General features: G+C 36.8%; 1 protein-coding gene across 3 annotated transcripts in view; it reads left to right on the top strand.

Moving 5' to 3' along the window:
• Nucleotides 1-23,683, top strand: part of LOC150099945 (ATP-binding cassette sub-family C member 1-like) — a 317,694-nt gene that overhangs the window by 110,329 nt on the left and 183,682 nt on the right. For all 3 annotated transcript variants that reach the window (XM_090403116.1, XM_090403115.1, XM_090403114.1), the window contains exons 12-13: nucleotides 11,313-11,450; nucleotides 18,734-18,877. In XM_090403116.1, the coding sequence (XP_090259242.1) occupies nucleotides 11,313-11,450; nucleotides 18,734-18,877 (282 nt within the window). The remainder of the gene's footprint in view (nucleotides 1-11,312; nucleotides 11,451-18,733; nucleotides 18,878-23,683) is intronic.

The raw sequence follows: 23,683 nt of genomic DNA, 5'->3' as shown, positions 1-23,683 counted from the left end.
ACGTACCACCGGTTGGGAACTGATGGCCTAGTAGAACATTAAAAAAAAAAAAAAAAAAAAAAAAATCTGTTGCCATAAGTATGGTCAATCAGGTCTAGTTGACCATGCCTTTGATACCTTGCACAGAATCAAATGGAAGAAAACCATTCTTCACCATAACAAATACAAATTTGAAAGACTTTTTTTAAAATCAGCAGCAGTTTAAAAAAAAATCCTAATCTTAATAAATATGATTGTATTAAACTTACCAAGATTTAGGAAACTTTAATTCTTAGGCCTCCCATTCAACAGCCAAGGCTAGCTAACAGCATCCCTAAAGGACACCCCTCATCTGCTTTAGGCTTTCAGTCTAATCTTTTCCACTTATTGTTTTTGTGCATTTTTGTGTTTTTTTTTTTTTACAATTTTAATATTGTTTCCATGATTGATATCTCAGTAACTGAGATGAAATATAGGATTGATTAAATGTTTTTTAATTACTTATTTGTGCTGTTTTTGTTCGGAAAAACAGCACAAATAATTTTGATCCCTTTTTATGTTAGAAAAGGCCTGGTTGGCCAAGTGGTTAACATATATGCTCTACAGCCAAAAGGTCACGGGTTCAAATCCCGCCATGGGCATGGATGTTTGTGCTATGACACTAGTGGTGGTGGTGGTCGACGGTAGATGGCGCTGGTGTAGATGAAGAAGGTAGTTGCAGTTGGTGGAGACAGAGAGTTGTAGAGCAGGTGCCCCTCCCTCAATGAGTCTTTGGACTACCTGGAGGTGTTACATAATAATATGTTACAACTGCATTCTGGTACTTTTGACCATGTTATTTTTGCCCTATTGAAAGATGTATAGAGATGATTTTTAAGGCACTGGTTGCAAATAATTTGTTGAATGATTAGGATGAATGGAGTGTGCTACCATCAATAAATTTATGGATAGGATCAATGTGATTGAGTAAATCATTTATGTATAGGAGATAAGTGGTGGAACAGATCCCTGAGGCACTCCTGCATAGATGGTGGTACTTGAAGAGAGGAATTCACCCACCACAACACAAAGTATGCAAACTGAGAAAAATCTGGTTACCTAATTAGAGAGTGACAGGTAGATTTAAGATATCTAAGTGCAACGGAAAAGTAAATAAATGGTGTAAAATAAAAACAATGGAAAGGTACTTTAGTGTAAAACCAAAACAAATTACAATTAGTAGACTGATATTGGATAATTATAGAAGTTGATTGTAGAATAAAATCATGTAATGGTCTCTTGTACCTGAAAAATTACTTAACATTTCCTATAGATAACTGATATTTCCTATGCATACGATTGAAGGAATTTTAAACCATTGCAACTACTATGTTACAAAAGACTGAAAAATAATAGCAGGAATTTCATTTTGTTAAGCCTAATTATGAAATATGAGCAAATTCTTATTATTCAGTCATTATAGAGTCACCAATCAGGTGTATCCCAAATTTCACTATGTGAGGAAGGATCAATGTTTCTAGTCTAATCACAATATTACTGTTAGTGCATATTTTTACTGATACACATGTACAGCTTGCATATACATTTGTTATCACATGCAAGAATTCGATGTGTATCTCATTTTGAATTTGTTATTTTTCATTATTTCATTTAAAAAAATTTATGAACACATGCTACAAATTTTATTTTGTAGGAGATGATGAATTTCAAAGAAGAGTATACGTCAAACAAATGGCAAAAATAAATAACTATCATAACTACTATACTTGTGATGTTTTGTACAAAAATATAGTTAAGATGCCATTCAAATGATCATCTTGGATGAGGATGAAGAATGTTTAGTGTTTGTTCAAAAGCACAATGTATGAAAATCTGTTGTGAAATTGAACTATTTCACATTCACACATCAGTCATGCTTAACCATCTGTGAGTATGGAGAAATTGCATTTAGGTCATGCCAGTGCACTTTGAAAAAAGAACTGAACATATCTTAACAAAATTTATCTATGTAACTTTGAAAATTTTATGTCAGGAGTTACTTTAAATTAACTGATTCTTTCTTAAGATCATCAAAAACAACAGATTTGTGGTTAGCATTACCATGCTTGAAGAGAAAGATGTTTGCTGTATTGTTCTTAACTTTTATTTTATTTATATTGATGAGATCATGCATTAAGAATTTCTAATGTATGATACATCACTTCTACATAGAAATTCATAATCATCATCAAATTCCTGACATGTACCCTCAAGGGAGGAGGGTGTACAGGATATGATAGTACTATATGAAAAATTTACATCATTACTAACTTCCTATCTACAATTTTCTCCAAATCAGTCTATTACTTGTCAAGACTCCAACATTATCAGATCTTATATTTCTATCGTCTAAGGTACTTTGTACCGTATCAATCCACCTATATCTTGGTCTTCTTCTGGGTCATTTTCCTGCCAACCTGGCAGAGAACACTTGTTTTGCTAATCTTTCCTCTCCCATTCTGTTTAAGTGACCATACCACCTGAGATTAGCTCTGCTAACGCATTCCTGGATGCTGACAATGTTAAGTTCTTTCCTATTATCCTATTTTTAATATGATATTGCCATTGACGCCATCTGTTCACGCCTCTAATCTTTCTCAGGACTTATATCTACAGTCTGTAGTCTTTGGTCAAGTGTTTTACTTCTCACCCAGCTCTCAGATCCATAAGTTAAAACTGGTTTGAGCACTGTCTTGTATACAGCTAATTTAGTGTTCCGACTAATTACTCTTATTCCATATGAATTTATTCAGTTGACTTCCTACCATATCACCTTTGTTGATTCTGTTGTCTATTTCAATATTTAATTTACCATCTTCACTAAAACTCGTGCCTAAGTAGATTGAAATGTTTTACTTTTTCCAGTTTCTCAGTTCACAACACATTTGACATTTTCAACGATTCTACCTATTTTCATTCTCTTTGTCTTTTTAATGCTAGCCTTCATACCATATCTATTACAACAGTTATTCAATTTAGTTGGGGAATCTTGGAAACTTGTAGCAGATTTATTTAGAATTATAACATCGTCCTCATAAAGCAAAGAGCAGACATTAATATCATGTTTAATACCACTTTGCTTCATAATGTGATCCATATAGATAATGTACATCCTTGTTCCACACAAGATTTAACATTAAACCATCTTCCTGCACTTCCTTCAATTCTAACTTTTGACTTACAATTCAAATAGACTTGGTATTGCTTGATATAATGCCTCATTGACACCATATAACTGTAGCATATTGAATAGCTTTTCTCTTGGCACCTTGTCATATGCCCTTTCCAGATCGACAAAACTTAAATACAGATCTTTGTTGTATTCCCATGCTTTCTCAACTATTCGTCATAAAGTGAAGATCTGATCCTGACAGCCTCTATTTGGTTAATCTTCAAGCTTTTCTTTCACAATTCTTCTCAACCATTTTCCAAGTATACTTGAATAAATCTTGCTAGGAACGCTCAGTGGGGAAATACCTCTGTAATTCTCACATTCAGTTTTATTTCCCTTTTTATATATGGGTACTATTAGAGCTCTACTCCAATCATCAGGAATTCGTCCCTCTTTCCAGGCTTTCTGAACGATGCAGTGCAGCCACCGTAAGACTTTTATACCACCATACTTCAGCATTTCTGGTCGAATATCATCTACTCCTGCTGCCTTTCCACATATCAAGCCTTTGATTGCTTTTTCTACTTTGAGTATGGATATGTATTCCTGACTGTATGCCTGTTGAATTTATTTGCCCACATCACTCTACTTAAGACTGCATGCCAGTCAAGAAGATTACCCTTGTAGTGATGAATACTATTGCTACTCCTTTTCTTTGATTGTCATTGCCTGAATATATAGCATTTTGTATTTATTGCTCAGAAAGATCTCACCAGTGTGCGTGTGTGTGTCTTTTTTTGTTTCAGTCACCCTTATTATGTCGAACTGGTACTTATCTAATTCCTCAGCTAGCTCCATTTCTTTGCCATTCAGGCTTCTTATGTTGATAGTACCGATCTTTAACTCGAATATTGAGTTGGGGTGTGCTTTTAGATTTGTTCCAGTAGCTGACTTTTCGCTGTTTGCCCTGGTTCCATGGCAAAAACAATGGGGGTCTTGTTTAACTGGGCAGTGCCCCAGCCAGCATGAAATTTTGATATGTTGTACCATCATTTTGTATATTTGTTTAAGCCAATAAGAATGCAATTTGGTTGGCTAAATCCTAAATTGCCAGCTCATCCTCATTCGTTCAGTATCCAGGTAGATACCCAACAGGGTGCACTTCGAGAAGGTGAGGATTGGACATTAGGTCAGAAGCCCTGGTTCGTTCTCCGCATTCCTTTAAAGGCTATGTGGAGGTCTCCTCTCAGTTATACAGATTTGACTCTTAAACACTGCTCTGTTAAATGTCAAGACTCCAATATTATCAGGGCTTATATTTCTTTCTTCTAGGGCACTTTTTATAGTATCAGTCCACCTTGGTCTTCCTCTTGATCTTTTTCCTGCCAACCTGGCAGAGAACACTAGTTTTGCTAATCTTTCCTCTCCCATTCTGTTTAAGTGACCATACCACCTGAGATTGGTTCTGCTAATGCATTCCTGGATGCTGACACTATCATATTCTTTCCTAATATCCTCGTTTTTAATATGATATCGCCATTGATGCCATCTTCCTCAGGACTCTCATATCTGCAGTCTTAGTCTTTCGTCAAGTGTTTTACTTCTAACCCAGCTCTCAGATCCATAAGTTAAAATTGGTTTAAACACTGTCTTGTATATAGCTAATTTAGTGTTTTGGCTAATTTCTCTCTTATTCCATATAAATTTATTCAATTGACTTCTTACCATTCTAGCTTTGTTGATTCTGTTGTCTATTTCCATATTTAACTTACCATCTTCACTAAAAATCATGCCTAAGTAGGTGAAATGTTTTACTTATTCTATAAGTTCTCCATTCACAATGCAGTTGATATTTTCAGTGTTTCTGTCTGTTTTCATTTTCTTTGTCTTTTTAATGCTGACCTTCATACCATATCTATTACAACAGTTACTCAATTTAGTCAGGGAATCTTGCAGACTTGTAGCGGATTTATTTAGAAGTATAACATCAGCCACATAAAGCAAAGAGCTGAGATTAACACCTTCACTTTTGATATCGGGTTTAATACCAATTTCCTTCATGATGTGATCCAAATAATGAATAAGAGAGGGGATAATGTACATTCTTGTCTGACTTGAGATTTAATATTAAACCATCTTCCTGTACTTCAATTCTAACTGCTGACTTACAACTCAAATAGAGTGAGTATTGCTTGTAATATAATGCCCATTAACACATAACTATAGCATTTTGAATAAGTTCTCTTTTGGCACCTTATCATATGCCTTTTTCCAGATCTACAAAACTTAAATACAGATCTTTATTATATCCCCATGATTTCTCAACTATCTGTTGTAAAGTGAAGATCTGTTCCTGATAGCCTCTATTTGGCCTGAATCCAGCTTATTCTTCACCAAGCTTTTCTTCCACAATCCTTCTCAACTGTTTCTCTCAAGTATACTTGCATAGATCTTGCCAGGAACACTCAGTAATGAAATACCTCTGTAATTCTCGCATTCAGTTTTATTTCCCTTTTTATATATGGGTACAGAGCTCTACTCCAATCATCTGGAATTCCTCCCTCTGTCCAGGCCTTCTGAACTATATAGTGCAGCCACTGTACGACTTTTATACCTCCATACTTGAGCATTTCTAGTTGATTATAATTTACTCCTGCTGCCTTTCCACATTTCAATCTTTTAATGGCTTTTTCTACTTCAAGTATGGATATGTATTCTTGACTGCATGCCTGGTCAGTGTTTTTTACCACTGTGCTGTCATCACTGCTTGTTTCATTTAGCAGTTTTTCGAAGTAATTACTCCATACTTCAAGGATATCTTTTTCTCCTATTTTCATGTCACCTTTATCATCTCTAACTCCTTTACACTACTCTTTCCTCCATTCCTAAGCTTCTTCAACAACTTCCAGAACATTTGCCACCTTCTTGATATTTATTTTCTATATTCTTGCCAAAGTCCTCCCATGACTTTTGTTTAGCTATTTTTTTTTACACAGTGTTTAGCATTCTTGCATTTGTCTCTGTTTTCTCTAAGAGCACAAGCTGACTTATTTGCCAGGAACTTTTGATATGCTTTCTTCTTTTTCTTCATTGCCTCTTTAACTTCCTGTGTCCACCAGGGAATTCTGATTTTTTTATCCATGCACATAACCTCACCACATGCCTCTCTGGCAGAATCAATCAATGTTTTCTTCAGAGTTTGTCACTGAATCTCCAAGGTTTGATTCCTGTTCTCAAACTCTTTCATTTTCTTTTCAATAATCTTTCTGTATTTTAGTCTACAGTTCACATCTGAGAGCTGCTCAACTTTTATTCGCTTTAAAACTTTCTTACATCTTATTCTTTTCAATAAGAAATTCAATTTTATCCTGCTCAAGACTAAATAGTGATCACTTCCAATTTCAAATCCTCTGTACACTCTGGTGTCCTGCACCAGGGAGAAAACATCACTATCAACAATAACATAGTCAACGAGACTTTTCTTATTCCTAGCCTCTTCTCTCCATGTGAATTTGTGCACTTTTTTATGTTGGAACATGGTGTTAGTAATAACCAGTCCATGTCCTGAGCAGAAATCCAACAGATATTTGCCATTATTATTAGCTTTGCTCTTTTCTCCAAATTTTCCCAAAATATTTTTGTATGTCTCACAATCATTTCCTACTCTGCTATTTAGATCCCCAACAACTTTTCCTTTTTCATTGTGTCAGTTACTTTCTCTAAACCCTCAAAAAAAATTCCTCCACTTCTACCTTAGTAGAACCTTCTGTGGGACCAAAGGCACAAATAAGTCTCATTGTCCAGTACCCCATTCTCATAATTGTCCACATCACTCTACTTAAGACTGCATGCCAGTCAAGGAGATTAGCCTCGTAGTGTTGAATACTATGGCTACTCCTTTTCCTTGATTGTCATTGCCTGAATATAACATTTTGTATTTATTGCTCAGAAAGATCTCACCAGTTTTTGTCTTTTTTGTTTCAGTCACCCCTATTATGTTGAACTGGTACTTATCCAATTCCTCAGCTAATCCCTTAAGATCAACTTATACACAGTTGTAATACTTTTTTTTTTTTTACAATGTTAGAAGGCTCCACATTACGACTTTTATCTGCTACAATTTGGATTATGTCACTTACTCGTTGTAACATGTTTTTTTGCTCTGAAGATGCTGGTTTAAGGTCCATCAAAACAGAAGTCAGTTAACAAACTAAATTATAAAAAAAAATGTTTATTTTAATTTTAATATTTTAATAATTTAATTTTAATTTAATACTATTAAAATAAGTTATGGAATATAAACATATTCAGATCTATTTTGAAGCATTGAAGAAAAAGATAATTTCTTATTGTGCTCCTGTGCTGCTGAACAGCACACACGTTTCTTTAGTTGATGTCCAGGTGAATCAAACTATGAGGATAATCTCTGGAGCTTTAAGATCTGCTACTGGCTCCCAACTCTCAGTAATATAGCCTCTCCCTTGCTCTGCAGGACCCAACCCTTAAGCAAATTATGGACAAAAATAATAGGAAACAGTTCCTTGCCTATCCACCAAGACATTTCCTTCCATACTTCACAAAGACTGAAATCCAGGCACCCTGCATGGAGGAGTGCAATACAAATAAATGACCAGAACTTCGACCTATGTGCGTAATGGGGAGAGTATTGGTTTCAACATACCTCCAATCTTCAAATTCCCATTTCAAATCCAACATATCGTCTGGAGATCTTCAGTCTCCCTAGACATGTTTGGACCACTTTAAATCGTATCAGAACAGGACATGGGAAATGTAAGTATCTCTTACATAAATGGAGCTGGTCCGATACTCCAAACTGTGAATGCTGAAGAGGGATCCAGACTATCAATCACATTGTGCTTGAGTGCCCTATCTACTCATTCTCAGGTACTAAAGAGGACTTTTTTTAAACTGACCCCAGAATCCTTGGAATGGATCCAGGATTTAAGGATTAAGCTCTGACTCCTGATTCTTAATCTTGATGTTTAATCATTTCAGCCTATTGTACCCCTTTTAATATGATTTTTATGAATGTTTTTATGCTGTTTTATGTAATTTGTAATAATATGTATTATCCTGAGACCTGTACATCATCATCATCATCAACAACCATGGGTCCAATGCCCGTAGGTGTCTGCTGCCATCTTGATATGATTCTTCCATTGCATTCTATTTTGTGCAAGATGACTCAGTTTGTGTATAGAGTTTCCACACCATTTGACGATGTCATCGCCCCATTCACTGTTTGGTCTTTCTCTTTTGTTCTTTCCTTCAATTATTCCAAACAGCAACGTTTTTAGTTTTCTCTCATCATTCATTCTACATATATGGCCAAATATATACGTAATTTCCTTATGATTATTTTCTAGATCAGGTTTTCTTTTGGTTGTATTCGTCTGTAGATTTCCTCATTGTTCACTTTCTGTATCCAGCTTATCTCAAGATCTTTCTATAGCACTTCCTCTGAAATGCCAATATACTCCTTTCAGATTCTCTCAGGCCTCACATCCATAGAGCATGCTGCTGAAGATACAGGTTTCTACAATGTGTAGTTTAGTTTACATCTTTATAGCTCGGCTCTTCCATATTTTGTCCATGGCTTTTAAAATAGTTGTTACTCTGGCTATTTTAATTTTTATCTCTTTTTTTTGGGGTCCAAGTCATGCGTCATGTGGCATCCAAGATATGTGAAGTGTTCCACATTTTCCAGTTGAAATCTGCCTATCATAACTCTGTTCAATAACTCCTGTTGTCTAAATATCATTGTTTTAGTTTTTTCAAAGTTGACATTTAGTCCATATCTTTTTCCTTCTGTGTATAATGTTTGCAATGTCTGTTCCAGCCTTGCTGCATCTTCTTCAATCAGGATGATGTCATCTGCAAAGCAGAGGTAGTTTATTTTCATGCCATTTATTGAAATGCCTCCACCTTCTTCTTTAATCTTATCTATTATTCTTCCCAGATGTGTGATGAAGATGATTGGTGATATTGGGTCCCCTTGTCTTGTGCCTTGACTAGTGGCAAACTAATCTCCAGTCTCACCTGCTATCTTGATTTTTTTCTAGTGCTTGGCTGTTTATATCTTTCAGCAGGTGGATCTATTTATTGTCCACACCATAGGATTCCAAGACAGCTCATGTTATATTTTGGTCAATATTATCAAATGCTTTTTGGAAGTCCACGAAACAGCAATATATCGTTTGGTTCTTTCTTCGTGCTTTCTCTGCTATTAGTCTTAGTGCGAGTATTTGTTGCACTGTACTTTGATCTTGTCGAAATCCGGCTTGCTCATCTGGAAGATGTGCCTCCATATGCCCCTTCAGGTGTTCTGTTAATATTTTCATCAGAACTTTGCCAAGATGGCTCATTAATGCAATAGTTCTGTAATTGGTGCATTCTAAAGCACTGCCTTTCTTATGAAGAACAACCAAGACCGATTTTTTTCCACTCTTTGAGGGCATATCCTGATCTCCATATTTCATTGCATAGCTGATGTATTTCTTTTAAAACTGATTCTCCCCCATATCTCCAACATATTCTCCCCCATCTTGCCTATTATGTTATTTCCAGGACTCTTATTGTTCTTGATGTTTTTTAGCCTTATTCACCTCCTCTTCCAAGATGTCATTTTCAAAGATATCTGCTGGTGGAAAGATTGCTTTTAGTTCTTTGATTACTTCTGTTGCAGTATCATTTAGTTGATTTTTATATAGTTCACTGCAATATCTTGTCCATCTATGTATGATTTCTGTCTTATCCATCATTACTTTACCATTTTCATCTTTGACTGCTGCTGATCTTGTTTGCCACTTCCTGTTGACATTTCTTATAAGTTTGTAGACCTCTCTAGTTTTGTGTTCTCCATAGTACTGTTCAATGTCTTTGCACTGGTCCTCCAACCATTTAGCTTTATCAGATCTTGCTGCTTTCCATACTTCATTGCATTTTTGACGGTATAACTCATCTGCTGCCTCTGAATTATCTCTTTTAAGTTTCAGTTCTCTTTTTTCTTGTACCAATTTTAGGATTTCCTGAGTTATCCATTTCTTGTTGATCTTTTCTCTTTCAGGAATTACTTCCTCTACTGCTTTTTTTAGCACTGTAGTCAGTCATTCTGCTCTTTTATTTATATTTTGTTTTTCACTTGTGGTCTTAAGCTTATTTTCCAATATGTTCTGATGTGCTGTTCTTAGCCTGTCTTAATTTAGTTTTGAGATGTCTCTAGCTTTTTGGAACTTTCCTTTGTACTTCTGTTTCAGTTTTAGTATTATATGCGCAATCACAAAACTGTGGTCCGAATCACTATCAGCTCCTTGGAATGATCTACACTGTTGAACTGAGGTTCTCCATTTCTGGTCTATTAATATCAGGTTGATCATATTCCTGTGTTTGCCATCGAAGGAGCACCACGTCCATTTATGACAATCTTTTTGTTGGAATTTGGTATTGCAAATCGTCAGGTGTTATCCGTGGCAAATTCCAGAAGCATCTCTCTCCACGTTTATTTCTTTCTCCATATCCAAATTTTCCCATCCTGTGTTATTTTTGCCAATCTTTGCATTCCAGTCTCCTCCAATGATGAGTAATCCTGCTTCGGCACCTCATCAATTACTAGTTGTAGATCCCTGTAAAATTTCTCAATGTTTCATCTGCAGTGGATGCATATATTTGAATGGTCGTTGATATTAAATGGTTGGGCACTGAATCTTGCAACCATTATTCTTTCACTAACTGGTTTGTATCCTATCATTGCCTGACAGGCCTTGTTACTTAGCAAGAAACCTATGCCTGCTTCATGCTTACTTTCATTTCCTGACCAGAGAACTCTTCTACCATTTGATTCCCCTGACAATGTCAATCTCATTTCTGAAATACCCAATATATCACATCTGTATTTCTTCTTGAAGCAACTGCAATTTTCCAGTTGCCCAGAGAGACCTGTGCATCATACGCTAAATAAAATCTTATTTATTTCCTGCTGACTGCTTCTTTTTCCTACATCTCGCCTGTTTTTCATAAGTATCATATGTAGCATTTCTGTAGTTATTTTAGAATTTGAAGTATTGCTGCCTGCTAATATTTTAAAACTGTCTTTATCAACTATGAAATTATATTTTTTGACTCTGCACATATCTTCAAATTGCATTTCTTTAATTTTGTCTAGGTTCTAAAGCTTTATGGATGGGAACCACCATTTATCAATCGTGTGTGTTCAGTACGCAAGAAAGAGTTATCAGATTTGAGACTTGGTTTCTATTTTGACTCTGGTTTCAGCTTTTTGTGGGGTACAGCCCCAGTTTGGGTAAGAATATGATATTTTATAGAAAGTAGTATCTTTAATTTACCTCACCACATTACTGACATAACTACTTTGTATATAGGTAATGCAAATAAAATCATTGTAGTTGCCATCATATGAAAAGATTCATCTTCAATATAAAAAAAAAAAAATCTGGAAATGAAATCTTAAATCTTTTTGAGTTTTTATTCGATTGGTATTATGTATCCATCAGAAGAATTTAAGGGCATGAAGCAACAACAAATCTTTAGGATTATTGGAATAGTTCAGTAGTGTTAAGAACAACAATTGCAGTAAAATTGAGTCTTTCCAATATTTCACTTAAAGGCATCGTTAATGACATTGAAGTAATGATGGAATAAAGAATCTTATGTCCAGCCCCAATTTCTTTATGGTGGTCAGCATGGGTTTGTGAAGGCTCCTTACAATTTATGATAAGGTGACAAATGCGTTTGATAAGGGAGATTCATATACAGTGATTTTCTTGAACTTTGCAAAGGATTTTGATAATTGCCACATAACAGATTAGTGTATAAGCTGCAGAAGGTGGAATTAAATAACAGATTGGATGGAAGATTGGCTTTCTGAAAGATACCAACAAATTGTGTATGATGGCACAGTGTCTCAGAAAAGGAAGGTGACCAGTGGTGTGCCTGAAAGTTCTGTTCTTGGTCCCTTACTGTTTTACTTATTTGTTAATGATATTTCATATGGATTGACCAGGAATCTTCAGATGTTTTCTGATGATGCAAAGTTAGGTAGAACCATCAGGAGCAGTGCTGATGTTGATTCTCTACAGGAAGATTTTGAATTAACTTTTAGCTTGGACAAATGAGTGGGATTATAGTTTTAATATTATAAAATGTACAGTGTTGCACCTTGGGGTACAAAAATATAAGGCTATGTACTGTATTGGTGGAACTGTACTTCCAGGAGTGGATGAGCTTTGGGATTTTAGGGTGATGGTAGACAGTGAATCAAAGTTCTGAGGGCACATTACAAGTGTTGAGAAGATGGCACATTGTATTGGTGCTGTGATAAAAAGTACATTCAGAAGTAGGGATAAGGAAGTAATGATGCCTCTATATAAGGCATTGGTCTGAACACATGGACTATTGTGCTCAAATTTGGTTACCTAGTTTTCATTATGATGTGGAAACACTAGAGGATCATTCTTCTTTGGACTCTCTAGTGTTTCCAAATGATATTGAAAGTCTGGAATGTTGGTTATGTAGAACAGTTGAGGGTACATGGTTGCAGAGTTTGGATAGGAAGAAAAGAGGAGATAAGTTGGTTAAGGGATTAATATCAGATTAATAGAGAAGGAATTATAAAAAGAGTGGATGTTAAGTTGGGAAGAACAAGAGGCCATCCTTGGAAGTTGTAGAATGATGGACTTATGTGGATAATTGTTAGTGAGTGGAATGCAGGGAGTGTAAAATAACTTCAGGTTGAGTGGTATTAGTGGGATCCTGAATGAAGGAATCTTGCAAAGAAATCATTCATTCAGAATCCAACATATTAAACTTACCAACAAAGAGAAATACCTGCACATCAGCTGAAATTAAAAGTGAAACTTCTTCACTTTATGTATAAATTTGCAATTTTATCTTATGTTCCATGTACTTTAATCTTTTGATCACTACTAGAATTAAATTAGAGAAATTTTAAGCCTCACTTAAGCTGTATAGATTAACTGAGTCACCAGATAGTTACTAAGTAATAATTCTTAAAAAGTATACAAGTACACGTGTCCAGCATAACGCTGGCGGCAGTAGCTTACACGGAATGTATGTTAATGCGTATTCCGTGAATCCAAGAGCATAACAGCGTCGGGAAAGCAAGGGATGAACCCAAGGGGTGAAAATATATGGGTTGTGTGCATAAGGGGACTGAGGAAAAACAGGGCACTCTAACGAAGAATATAAGGGACGAGCGCAGTATCGGGGATCTCTCTTGTCATATCGTTTTCCTGTTTGGTAGCTCGGGAGTTCGCGTAAAGGGGGGGGATGAAGCGTCTGTGCTAAGATAAGATGTTGGACAGCAGGCTTTCTTGAAAAATGGAGAAGGATTCTATGCAGAGCTGAAGGTAAAAATTTCCAGTCTTAGCAGAATCAAGCTGTCGCTGAGAAGTCCCATCGAGTTGTTCCTGAAACCCAAAGATTTAAGTCCATTTTCGGCAGAAATAATGAAGATAGCATAACCCCTATGTTGGCGTATGGACATCCAATAGAGAAGAAGTAACCAGACGTATACGTGGTGCTGAAAGACACGGAAAAAGTTCGGTAAGGTCAAATTACTCTATTTTGTGTATAAAATTCATTAGAAGAGAGAAGATTGTTTGCGAATGTGAAATTAAGAACAGTAATTAAGAACTAAAAAAAACTCTGTGGACAGTCTCTAATTAGAAAGTTACTTTCCTTTGAGAGAGTAAGAAGAATTGTTTGGAAAAGATCTTTAGTAATTGTATGCGATAGGAGATCAGATGATCTTAATGAGATCAGAATTGTGGATTTTAGTAACTGAGTAACATTAGAATGTTTGTTTATATTATCTTATAAATAGCATTACAGAAAGGAATTTTAGTTTAACTTCATATCATTTGCTATCTATCCCAATATGCAGTTATTGTGTTTCACATGCTTTATGACCTTTAATTAATTTAGAATATGTTAACTTCTTAACTCGAGTTTCATTTAGTATTGAATCATAATTGAGTGTAAGAATTTTGTATTCTGTTTAGATATTCCAATAAACATGTCATATTTACCTAAACCGGAGTCATGCCTGATTACGATTCCAAACTACCACTTATAAAAATAGAACCTATTTTGGCAGGAAGAAATTAGAAAGAGTATATAATAATAGATTTTGGTCACAACTGCAATAATCTGAATCTATATGGCAGTGTTAAAGATCATTGTGTAAGAACGCCTCAGAATCTAGTATTGTCTCCCTGAGTAAGGATCCTTTTCTGCTATAGGATACTTGCTGGCGCAGCAAAATATAAATTTGCCAGTATCTGAAGAGGAAACAATCCTAGATATATGTATATTATTAGGCCCGATATCTGAAGTAAAATAGCAATAGAAAGATAGAATAGATATATATATAGGAAGACATAAGGGAGTAAAATATAGAGAAAGCAATGACATAACAATAGAGCAGCTGGTAGGATTTTAATTGAATAAGTTTTTTTAATGAGAAAGGATATAATCAAGTAAACAAACTAATAAATCACATAGAAATAAATATTTAAAACAGTGGGCCTCCTATGATGAGTCTATTGACTCCATGGAGGTTATTGAAATAATAAATGAAATTGTAACTTATCTTATCCTATCAGGACTAATTACTTTTTTCTGGTTGTTTTTTTTTTTTTTTTTTTTTTTTTTTTTTTTTTTTTTTTTTTTTTTTTAACTATTTGGTCTACCTACTCGCTGATGAGACCTCAATAAAGGTCGAAACCAGTCTGGGTAGTGACCTTCCACCATAATGTATAACAGCATACATCTCCTGTAGATGTGTTTTTACATTATGGGAAATACTAAGAATAGTGATCAGAGCTTTGCCCACCTTTGCTACGAGTTTGTACTACGTACTTTGTCTTATGCTAGTATCTGCCGATACTTTTATAGTTTACTATATTCGGCATGAAACTCTTTGATTCTGATCTTTGAGTTTCTTATTTGGTTTTGAAACAATATGAGATTTAATATCTCATTAATTTAAATATTGAGTGTTATGATTTGAAAACTTTCTGATTTTAATTAGTTTCTTTTTAAGGTGGAGCTCTTCTTCCATCTGTCTTAAGAAGCAGCCAGATCAACCATGTCCAAAGTGTGGTAGGGTTAAGTAGATCACTTTTTGCCATACTGCTTGTTTCATTTGTGCTCTTCCTTTTTTGTGCAAATTTCAGATTTTTTATGCCCTTTCCATATGCATATCTTTCTGATTACTTTAATAACCCAGTTTTCAGTGGAATAGAAGTTTTCCATCCCTGTGATGGAAAAGGGTAGACTTCATCCATGAAATAACACTGTTTAAATTAATAATGAAATCCAGCTTTTTTAAAAAAAACAAACAAACATTTATTTGAATTAATAATAAAAGCCTGTGATTTTCCATAATTTCTCCTTTTCTTGAACACTTCATGGTATGATACATATATTGCTTGGAAAGAAGTCGGAGGACACCTTCATGGGCAAGGCATATCATGCCGTGTAATCAATCGTGTGTTTGTAGTCAATATATATATATGTTATATGATGCTCCAAGTCAGTGCAACTGTGTCCAGATGAAATGACTATGAGAAGGGAACTGATGAAATTTGAAAGAGGTATTGTGATAGGATGTCATGCTATGGCCTATCTGTTTGTCAAATTATTGACAAATTGGGCTATCCCTGTTCAACAATCAATGATACCATACTGAGATGAAAGTGCAGGGAGTCAACTGCAAGCTCATCCACTACACTGTGACTGTAGGGTGCTATAAAGAATAATATATAAAAAAAAACTGCCATTCGTCAGCTGACATGTTGAATTTGGATTTCCTGGCATCAACTGGAACACAAATCTACACAAAATATTCAGAACTGAGGCTTACAACATGGGTTTCTATGGTAGGATTGCAATACGCAAGGCAGACATTACCCGAACCGACATGCAGCATCATCTTCAATGGTGCATATGGTGGGACATGGAAGCTTGGAAAAGCTGTTGTGGAGTAATGAATCACGTTGCACCGTCTACCAAGTAGATGAGTGGGGAAGTGACAGATTCTGCTGAAATTTCTCTTGCCAGAGTGCATAACACCAACTACGAGATTCAGATCAGATATGGTGGTGTGATGGTATGGTTTTGTTTTTTCTAGTTTGGCCTCAGACCTCTGTTTGTGGTACCACAAGCATTGAACTCAGAGAGATATCAGAGCATTCTGGACAATGCAATTCTTCCTACTTTGTGGCGTTACTACAGAACTGACCATCATATCTTTCACCATGACAGCATAGTGGTGTAACTGCATGGTTTATGGATTTATGGACATGAACATTACAATTGACTAGCTTCCATTGAACCTTGAGCTCGAGCATCAGTTGAGGTCAGGAGATGTTCACCCCACAGCAGTCCTGAACCTCCTTGCATGCCTACAGGAAGAATGGTCCAAAATTCACATTGATTGCTATCATATGCTTGTGGAAAGTATGCCCTGTAGGATTGCTGCAATCAGTGCAGCGAAAGGAGGTCCTACATCTTATTAAGGTGGGCACTATGGCTGTTTGTTATTCACACTATGGTGTCCATTGACTTCTTTCCAATAGTGTATTTGTCATTTGTCCACATGGTTCTGAACATGTTTTGAGTGTGCTTGTTAATGCATTTAAGTCTTAATCCTAGATTAAATTTGGTGTGGAGGCGGAGAAAACTAATGTCTCTCAGATTGAAGTTATTTAGCATCCTGATTATCCTATAATTGATTCTTTTAAGATCTATGGAAAATTCAACCATAAATTCTTGTCATCCTGATTTCCAATGATGCATCATTTTTAAAACATTTGCTTACAGGAATACATGTGTTTATTCCAAAATGACTTTATTGGCAATGGATATAACTCCACTGAAGTGCAAATTGCTCATAGCAAAGTTATGAAGTCAAATGATCAATCACCTTAAATATCAAGGTGGGTTTATTAAAGGGCAATCATGATTTACCAACTTAATTATGCACTGTAACAGGTTATGAATGTATTGGACATGAGAGATCCATATACAGTGGTCTACTTACATTTTGCAAAAGCTTTTGATAGACTGCCACACAACTGTTTATGTAAATTGAACCAGATGGAATTGGATAACAAACTAGAGAGTTGGATCGGTGAATGACTGTCAGATAGGTATCAGAAAGTTGTATATTGGAGGGTGCAGTATCCCATAAGAGGAAAGTCACTAGCAGTGTCCTGCAGAGATCTGTATTGGGGCAATTGTTCAACTTCTATATAAATGATATTGATTTCACTAATGATACACAATTTGCTGATGGTGCAAAATTGTGGAGAACAGTGCAGAGTCAAGTAGATGTGTCATGGCAAGAGGACTTGAATAGATTGATGAATGTACAAGTAAGTGGAATTATCTGTTCATTGTTGCAAAGTGTAAAGGATTGAATTTTGGCAAGGAACAATGGGATGAAGTCCATTCTTGTTATAGTCCATTTTTTTTATGGCAAACATACTGCTTCAGGAAACTCAACTTTTACAAGATGGTTATCAGTGCTGGTTACTTGGCAAAATAAATTGTTTCAACGGATTGTGAGGATACTGTGATAGGTAGTCCTATATCTACTGCTTTAACTGATTACTTTATATGAAAGTAATAAGCACTTAGACTGAATTTCTAGCACCATCTCCTCAGCCTCGTATTGGCTATGTTTTTGTTGATGGATGTCATTGCAATCTGATCACACTCTGAAACAGAACTACTTCAGTTTTTGGACAAAATTAACTCTTTATACACTCACCATTAAGTTCACTATTGAACATGAAACTAACAACAGTGTTCCCTTTCTAGATACTCTAATACATCGTAATTTTGCTGGTACTATTGAATTTTCCGTTTACAGCCATCCTTTATAAGTAGGTATATTCTTTACTACTGTTGAAAATATGCATACCTGTTTTCATGCTTCCATTTTGACTGCCTTTATGGAATTACACAACTGTGTTATTTATTTTTTGGCTTTCAGCCTGATTTTTGAAAATGTATCAATAGCATGCATTTTATTTATTACGTGATGGCTTTTTTATGGTCACAAATCAAGTGTTTCATGAACATAATCACATTACTAACTTATCATAGAACAATTTTACAAACTTTCAGATGCACATATGAAAAATTTCAGCAGAATTGCATGATATTTTTTCACCGAAAGAGTTTAATTCTTTAAGCACTTGTATGTGATCTGCTGATTATTGAGAAGCATGTGGTATAATTGTCTTTGAATATCAATTAAACTCCTATTTTCTAAATTCAACTTGCCAAAAAAAATTATATTTTTGTTTAAATCCTCTCTTCAAGTGTAAGCAAACAAGTTTGCACCTGAAGTATCTTCACAGCTCAGTTACTTGTATATAGAAGCTAATGACTTCATATCAATAATAACTCGCATGCCTTAGTATTCAATAATGTATAATTTCTTGGCCAGTTCGATATATAACTAAATGAAAAAACTTTTCTTCATCTTGTATTTTATTTATATTTAAACTAATAATTTTTTAAATCTTATAGATTGCATTGTCTACATTTGGTGTCTATACAGTGGATCCTCACAATGTTCTTGATGCTAGTAAAGCATTTGTGTCGTTATCTCTTTTCAATTTACTTCGTTTTCCAATGGGACTTCTTCCAGATTTGCTGACAAGATTAGTTAGAGTGAGTAATGATGTATTGAATTCTATTTCTGTGCTCTTTTTAGTTTTGTAGCTAGTTAGCATCATTTTATAAAATACGGATGTAATGTATTGTGAATTATCTTGAATTTTTATGTTTCTGCATATTTTTAATAGTTTATACACAAATGTTGTCTGCTGTTGAATAAAGGAACATATTTTAAAGACATTTTGCCGAGTTCTGATTCAGCCAATTTTAATCATGATATATGGTAATAAAGTTACAGAAGTGGCTGCACATGAGATTTCTGAATTTTCCTTGCCAAATGAAATAGCCTGAGTTCATGGTGAACTGAAATAGGGCTAAGATATCAGGAGGAAATTTGGCTTGGATGAGATCTGAGGTATCTTTGAGTGGGATATTTGTAAAAAAAAGGAGGAGACATCAAAACTGACCATTATGTTATGTGTTGGAGTGAGAGGTTTTCTATACTTGCTTTAAAGTGGGCTGAGTTTTTTGTGTGAAGGTGTGTTGCCAGTATAAATATGTGAGCACTTTGGCTAAATGTTTGGCTAATTTGTATGTGGGGGAATCAATGCCATCCACAATGGGACCTAATGGCACATTCTGCTTATGGATTTTTGGTAGCCCATATATTCAGCAGGGGGGGGTCTGGAGTTGAAAGGTTTGAGACTGTTAGTCACTTCCACAAGCCAATACGTAACCTTGTTAAAGAGCCTTTGGAGTGTTCTGATTTGGGAGCTGGTGGGATCCTATTCAATAGAGAGGTAGGTAGACTGATCTAACAATAAAGAGGTAAGCTTACCTGTGTAGTCAGTTTGGTTGAGAACCACAGTGGCATTTCCCTTATCTGCTTTGGTGATTATTATTTTGCTGTTCATTTCTTATAGAGCTTTTAATTCTTCTTTAGATAGGTTGGTTTTTGGTGGTTTAGCTATGGTAAGAACACAGGCTACATCCAGTCTGATATTGTTGGCAATATGGTTTGGAAGGTTGCAGATACCACATTCTACCTGTATCATTATTTCTTCAGAAGGTATTTTTTTCAGTGCCAAGGCAAAGTTGTGGCCATGTGTGAGTGCACTGAGGTCTTCAAGGTAAGGGGAAAAAGTTTATTACCATGTTGAGAGGTAGTTGAGGTTCGGAGGCAGAGTTCTTTTTTAGACCTTCAAATTTTTTAATGTGCCGACATTATTATTATTATTAAACACTTGCTCTACAACTCTGTTTCTGCCACTCAATCCACCAACTGACTGCAACTATACTAACACCATCTGCTGCTGACCACCACCACTAGTATTTCCAAAGACAATCACAAACATCTGGGGGTGGGGGGGGGGGGGGGTGGGGGGGGGGGGGGGTGGGGGGGGGGGGGGGTGGGGGGGGGGGGGGGTGGGGGGGGGGGGGGGTGGGGGGGGGGGGGGGTGGGGGGGGGGGGGGGTGGGGGGGGGGGGGGGTGGGGGGGGGGGGGGGTGGGGGGGGGGGGGGGTGGGGGGGGGGGGGGGTGGGGGGGGGGGGGGGTGGGGGGGGGGGGGGGTGGGGGGGGGGGGGGGTGGGGGGGGGGGGGGGTGGGGGGGGGGGGGGGTGGGGGGGGGGGGGGGTGGGGGGGGGGGGGGGTGGGGGGGGGGGGGGGTGGGGGGGGGGGGGGGTGGGGGGGGGGGGGGGTGGGGGGGGGGGGGGGTGGGGGGGGGGGGGGGTGGGGGGGGGGGGGGGTGGGGGGGGGGGGGGGTGGGGGGGGGGGGGGGTGGGGGGGGGGGGGGGTGGGGGGGGGGGGGGGTGGGGGGGGGGGGGGGTGGGGGGGGGGGGGGGTGGGGGGGGGGGGGGGGAAATTTGTTCTGTAAGTGAAGAATTATTGTGAAACATTTGTGAAAAGGACAGAAACATCAATACTGACTAATAAATCATCTTTGCCGAGTGTTATGTTTAATTTGTTGTGTGTTCTTTGCATGTGAGGGGATATGACCTACCAACTCCTTGAGTGTCGATGTTAATTTCTTAGCTAGGTGGTAATTTGGACTTTATGTACACTCAACTATCAGCTGAAGCAGGACGTTATATCTGTGTATCTTGTGAACACCATATATTCTGCTCTCTAGCTTAATTTATTTTTGTGACCAAATAGATGATGATGATAATAATAATAATAGAACTCTAGCATTGATGTAATAAGGATTTTTTGTTGTTGTTTTTTTGCCTGTGGCAAGACCAATAGTTTTAACAGTTGACCAAATCAATGTAACTTGAGCATACCATGTAGATTGTAGTGCAACTTGTTTCTTTGTATATATGTAAATTCTAAATGATGACTTTAATGTGAAGATAGAAACGTTTTTATTTTGGCTCATATTAAACTAAAGTTTTACTCTAACACAGTAGCTGTTTCTATAATTTTTATGACTTCCTCCATGTCTTTAGCATACTTGCTTATTTTTGTATGAAAGTCTCCCATTACTGTCAACTTTTCTTTTATTATTCAATCTATTTGTAGATTGAATAATAAAATTTTGTGCAAATCTACAAATAGATTTGCATGAAATTTCTCTAAGTTTTAAAGGAGGTAAACCGTGAGTAGACATATCGGTACACAATAAATAACGGAAAAAACTCGCGTAGAAAGTTATTTATTGGTATAATTTTTGCCTGTGTGTCACAGGCATCTTCAGTACATTAAGCTCAAAATTAAACACTAATTGTCAGTTAGTGTTTAATTTTGAGCTTAATGTACTGAAGATGCCTGTGACACACAGGCAAAAATTATACTAATAAATAACTTTCTACCCGAGTTTTTTCCGTTATTTATTGTGTACTGATGAAATTTCTCATTCATCTCTGAGAATAATCTGGTGCATAAACCTGTATTATCTTAATGTTTTTATAATCTCAGTCTCTGAAAAAAAAAAAAAAAGAGCTTATTAATGAACCTGATTACTCTTGAGCGAAAGAGAATTTTTCAGGAAGTTTATGGACTTCCCAACACTATTATAGGATGGACAGATATTTGTAATCATACTTGCCCTAAATAATTGTTCAGTATTTTAGGATACGAGTTGTAGTAAAAAAAATGCATTTTAATTACATTTCTAGTATTGAGTGGGACCACCTTTGGCCTGAATGATAGCAACTACCCTCTGGGACATGCTTTTAACCAATTTCTGATATGTTGCAACAGGAATATTCCTCCATTCCTCACACAAAGCTCTCTCCCCATTGCTGATGATGGCCACTGTGATCTGGAGCGAATTTGCCATTCTAATTCATCCCAAAGATGTTCGATGGGGTTGAGGTCTGGACTCTGAGCCAGTCAGTGTACTCCAATGTTGTTTTGTGGAAACCAGTCTCAGAAATGCAATGCAGTATGGCATAGAGCATAATCGTGCTGAAACATTCAAGGGTCACTGCCAAAGTGCTTCCACAGTGTTGGAAGCATGAAGATGTTCAGGTAGCCGTCCAACATTATGGTTTTGGACATTTCCATCAATGGACCAAGTCTCATCCAACTGCGACATCACCATACCATCACTGAGCCTCTACCAAACTTGACAGTTGGAATGATGCAGTCCTGCCAGAATTGTTTCCCAGGTAATCTCCAGTTCCAAACAGAACCTTTTTAAATCATCTATGCTCCAGGAACAGTGTGAAAGACACCAGTCCAAACATCATTTGGCATTGGGGAGGGGGGGGGGGAGATGTGGCTTGTTTGCAGCAAGCTCTGCCATGATAACCCAAGGTGCGCAATTTTCTGCAGACAGTTCTAGTGCTGACAGATGTCCTGGCAGCATTTTACAGATTGATGGCGAGGTCTGTCCCTGATGTGTGGAATGCTCGAACATTCCAGGCAGAGCTTGTTGATCTCGGTCAGTGGCCTCCCAGAGTGCTTTCCTTCTGTGGTAGCACCATCAACTTTTCATCTGTGAGTGACATGAACAACATTTTGATTTTTGGTATACTGAAACTGGTAACAATGTCATGGACAGAAAGACTGATATCATACCCAGCTACCATCCCACATTGGAAGTCTGTCAGTTCAGTTGAATGTGTCATCTTGACATGGAATACAATGCAAAACATGCAGCACATCCCACATTTTATTACCAGACTTATGCAGAACTCCCTGAATATGTCTATATATATTTTTTTTTTTTTTCATATTAAAAATATGGTTTTTATCAGATGAACAGTTTTTGCTGTTTCTATAAGCTTAATCAGAATCTGTTTTGCTAGAACTAAGTGACAGGTGTGAATATAAGAAGTTATACACATGAAAAAGTATGGAAACAATGTTTTTTTTGTTTTGTTCTTTTCTAACACAAGTTTCATGCATGTGGAGCATAGTAAGTTTTATATCATCTCTCAAAACCCATTTCATTCATGTTAAATTTCATTCAAGGCCAAATTTGGCATCCTTTGACTCTTATTGCATTGTCAAAATATATATCTGTGCTGCTGTTGCTGCTTTGAATCTTCTTGTATAACCATTGTATGCAGTGGCTTTCTCCCTTGTATGGAACACTAATCCTGACTAACTTCTTTTTATCAGGTTTGTGTGTTTACTCTGAATTTTTTCAGAATCTGTATCTCATGTGCAAATGCTACCTGTACAGAAAATATCATAGCCCCCCCCCCCCCCACTTTTTCTTTGGTAGTGGTGGTGGTTTATCCCTTCAGTCGTTTCCATGTTATCTGGGCTCGGGGACTGGCATATAGCTGATGAATCAGACCTATGGCTGGGATGTATTAATGACTGTAATCCACGTGTGTTCACGAAAACCCCCTACCTCCATAGGAGACCGGTTCCTCTTGTCACTAACGGGGATCAAACCCATGTCT

The sequence above is a fragment of the Typopeltis vanoorti genome, chromosome 13, assembly GCF_054136105.1.
Source record: "Typopeltis vanoorti isolate ZY-2024b chromosome 13, IOZ_Tvanoo_1.0, whole genome shotgun sequence".
NCBI classification, from domain to species: domain Eukaryota; kingdom Metazoa; phylum Arthropoda; class Arachnida; order Uropygi; family Thelyphonidae; genus Typopeltis; species Typopeltis vanoorti.
Note: the sequence above shows the minus strand (reverse complement) of the source record. Positions and strands in the feature narration are given on the sequence as shown.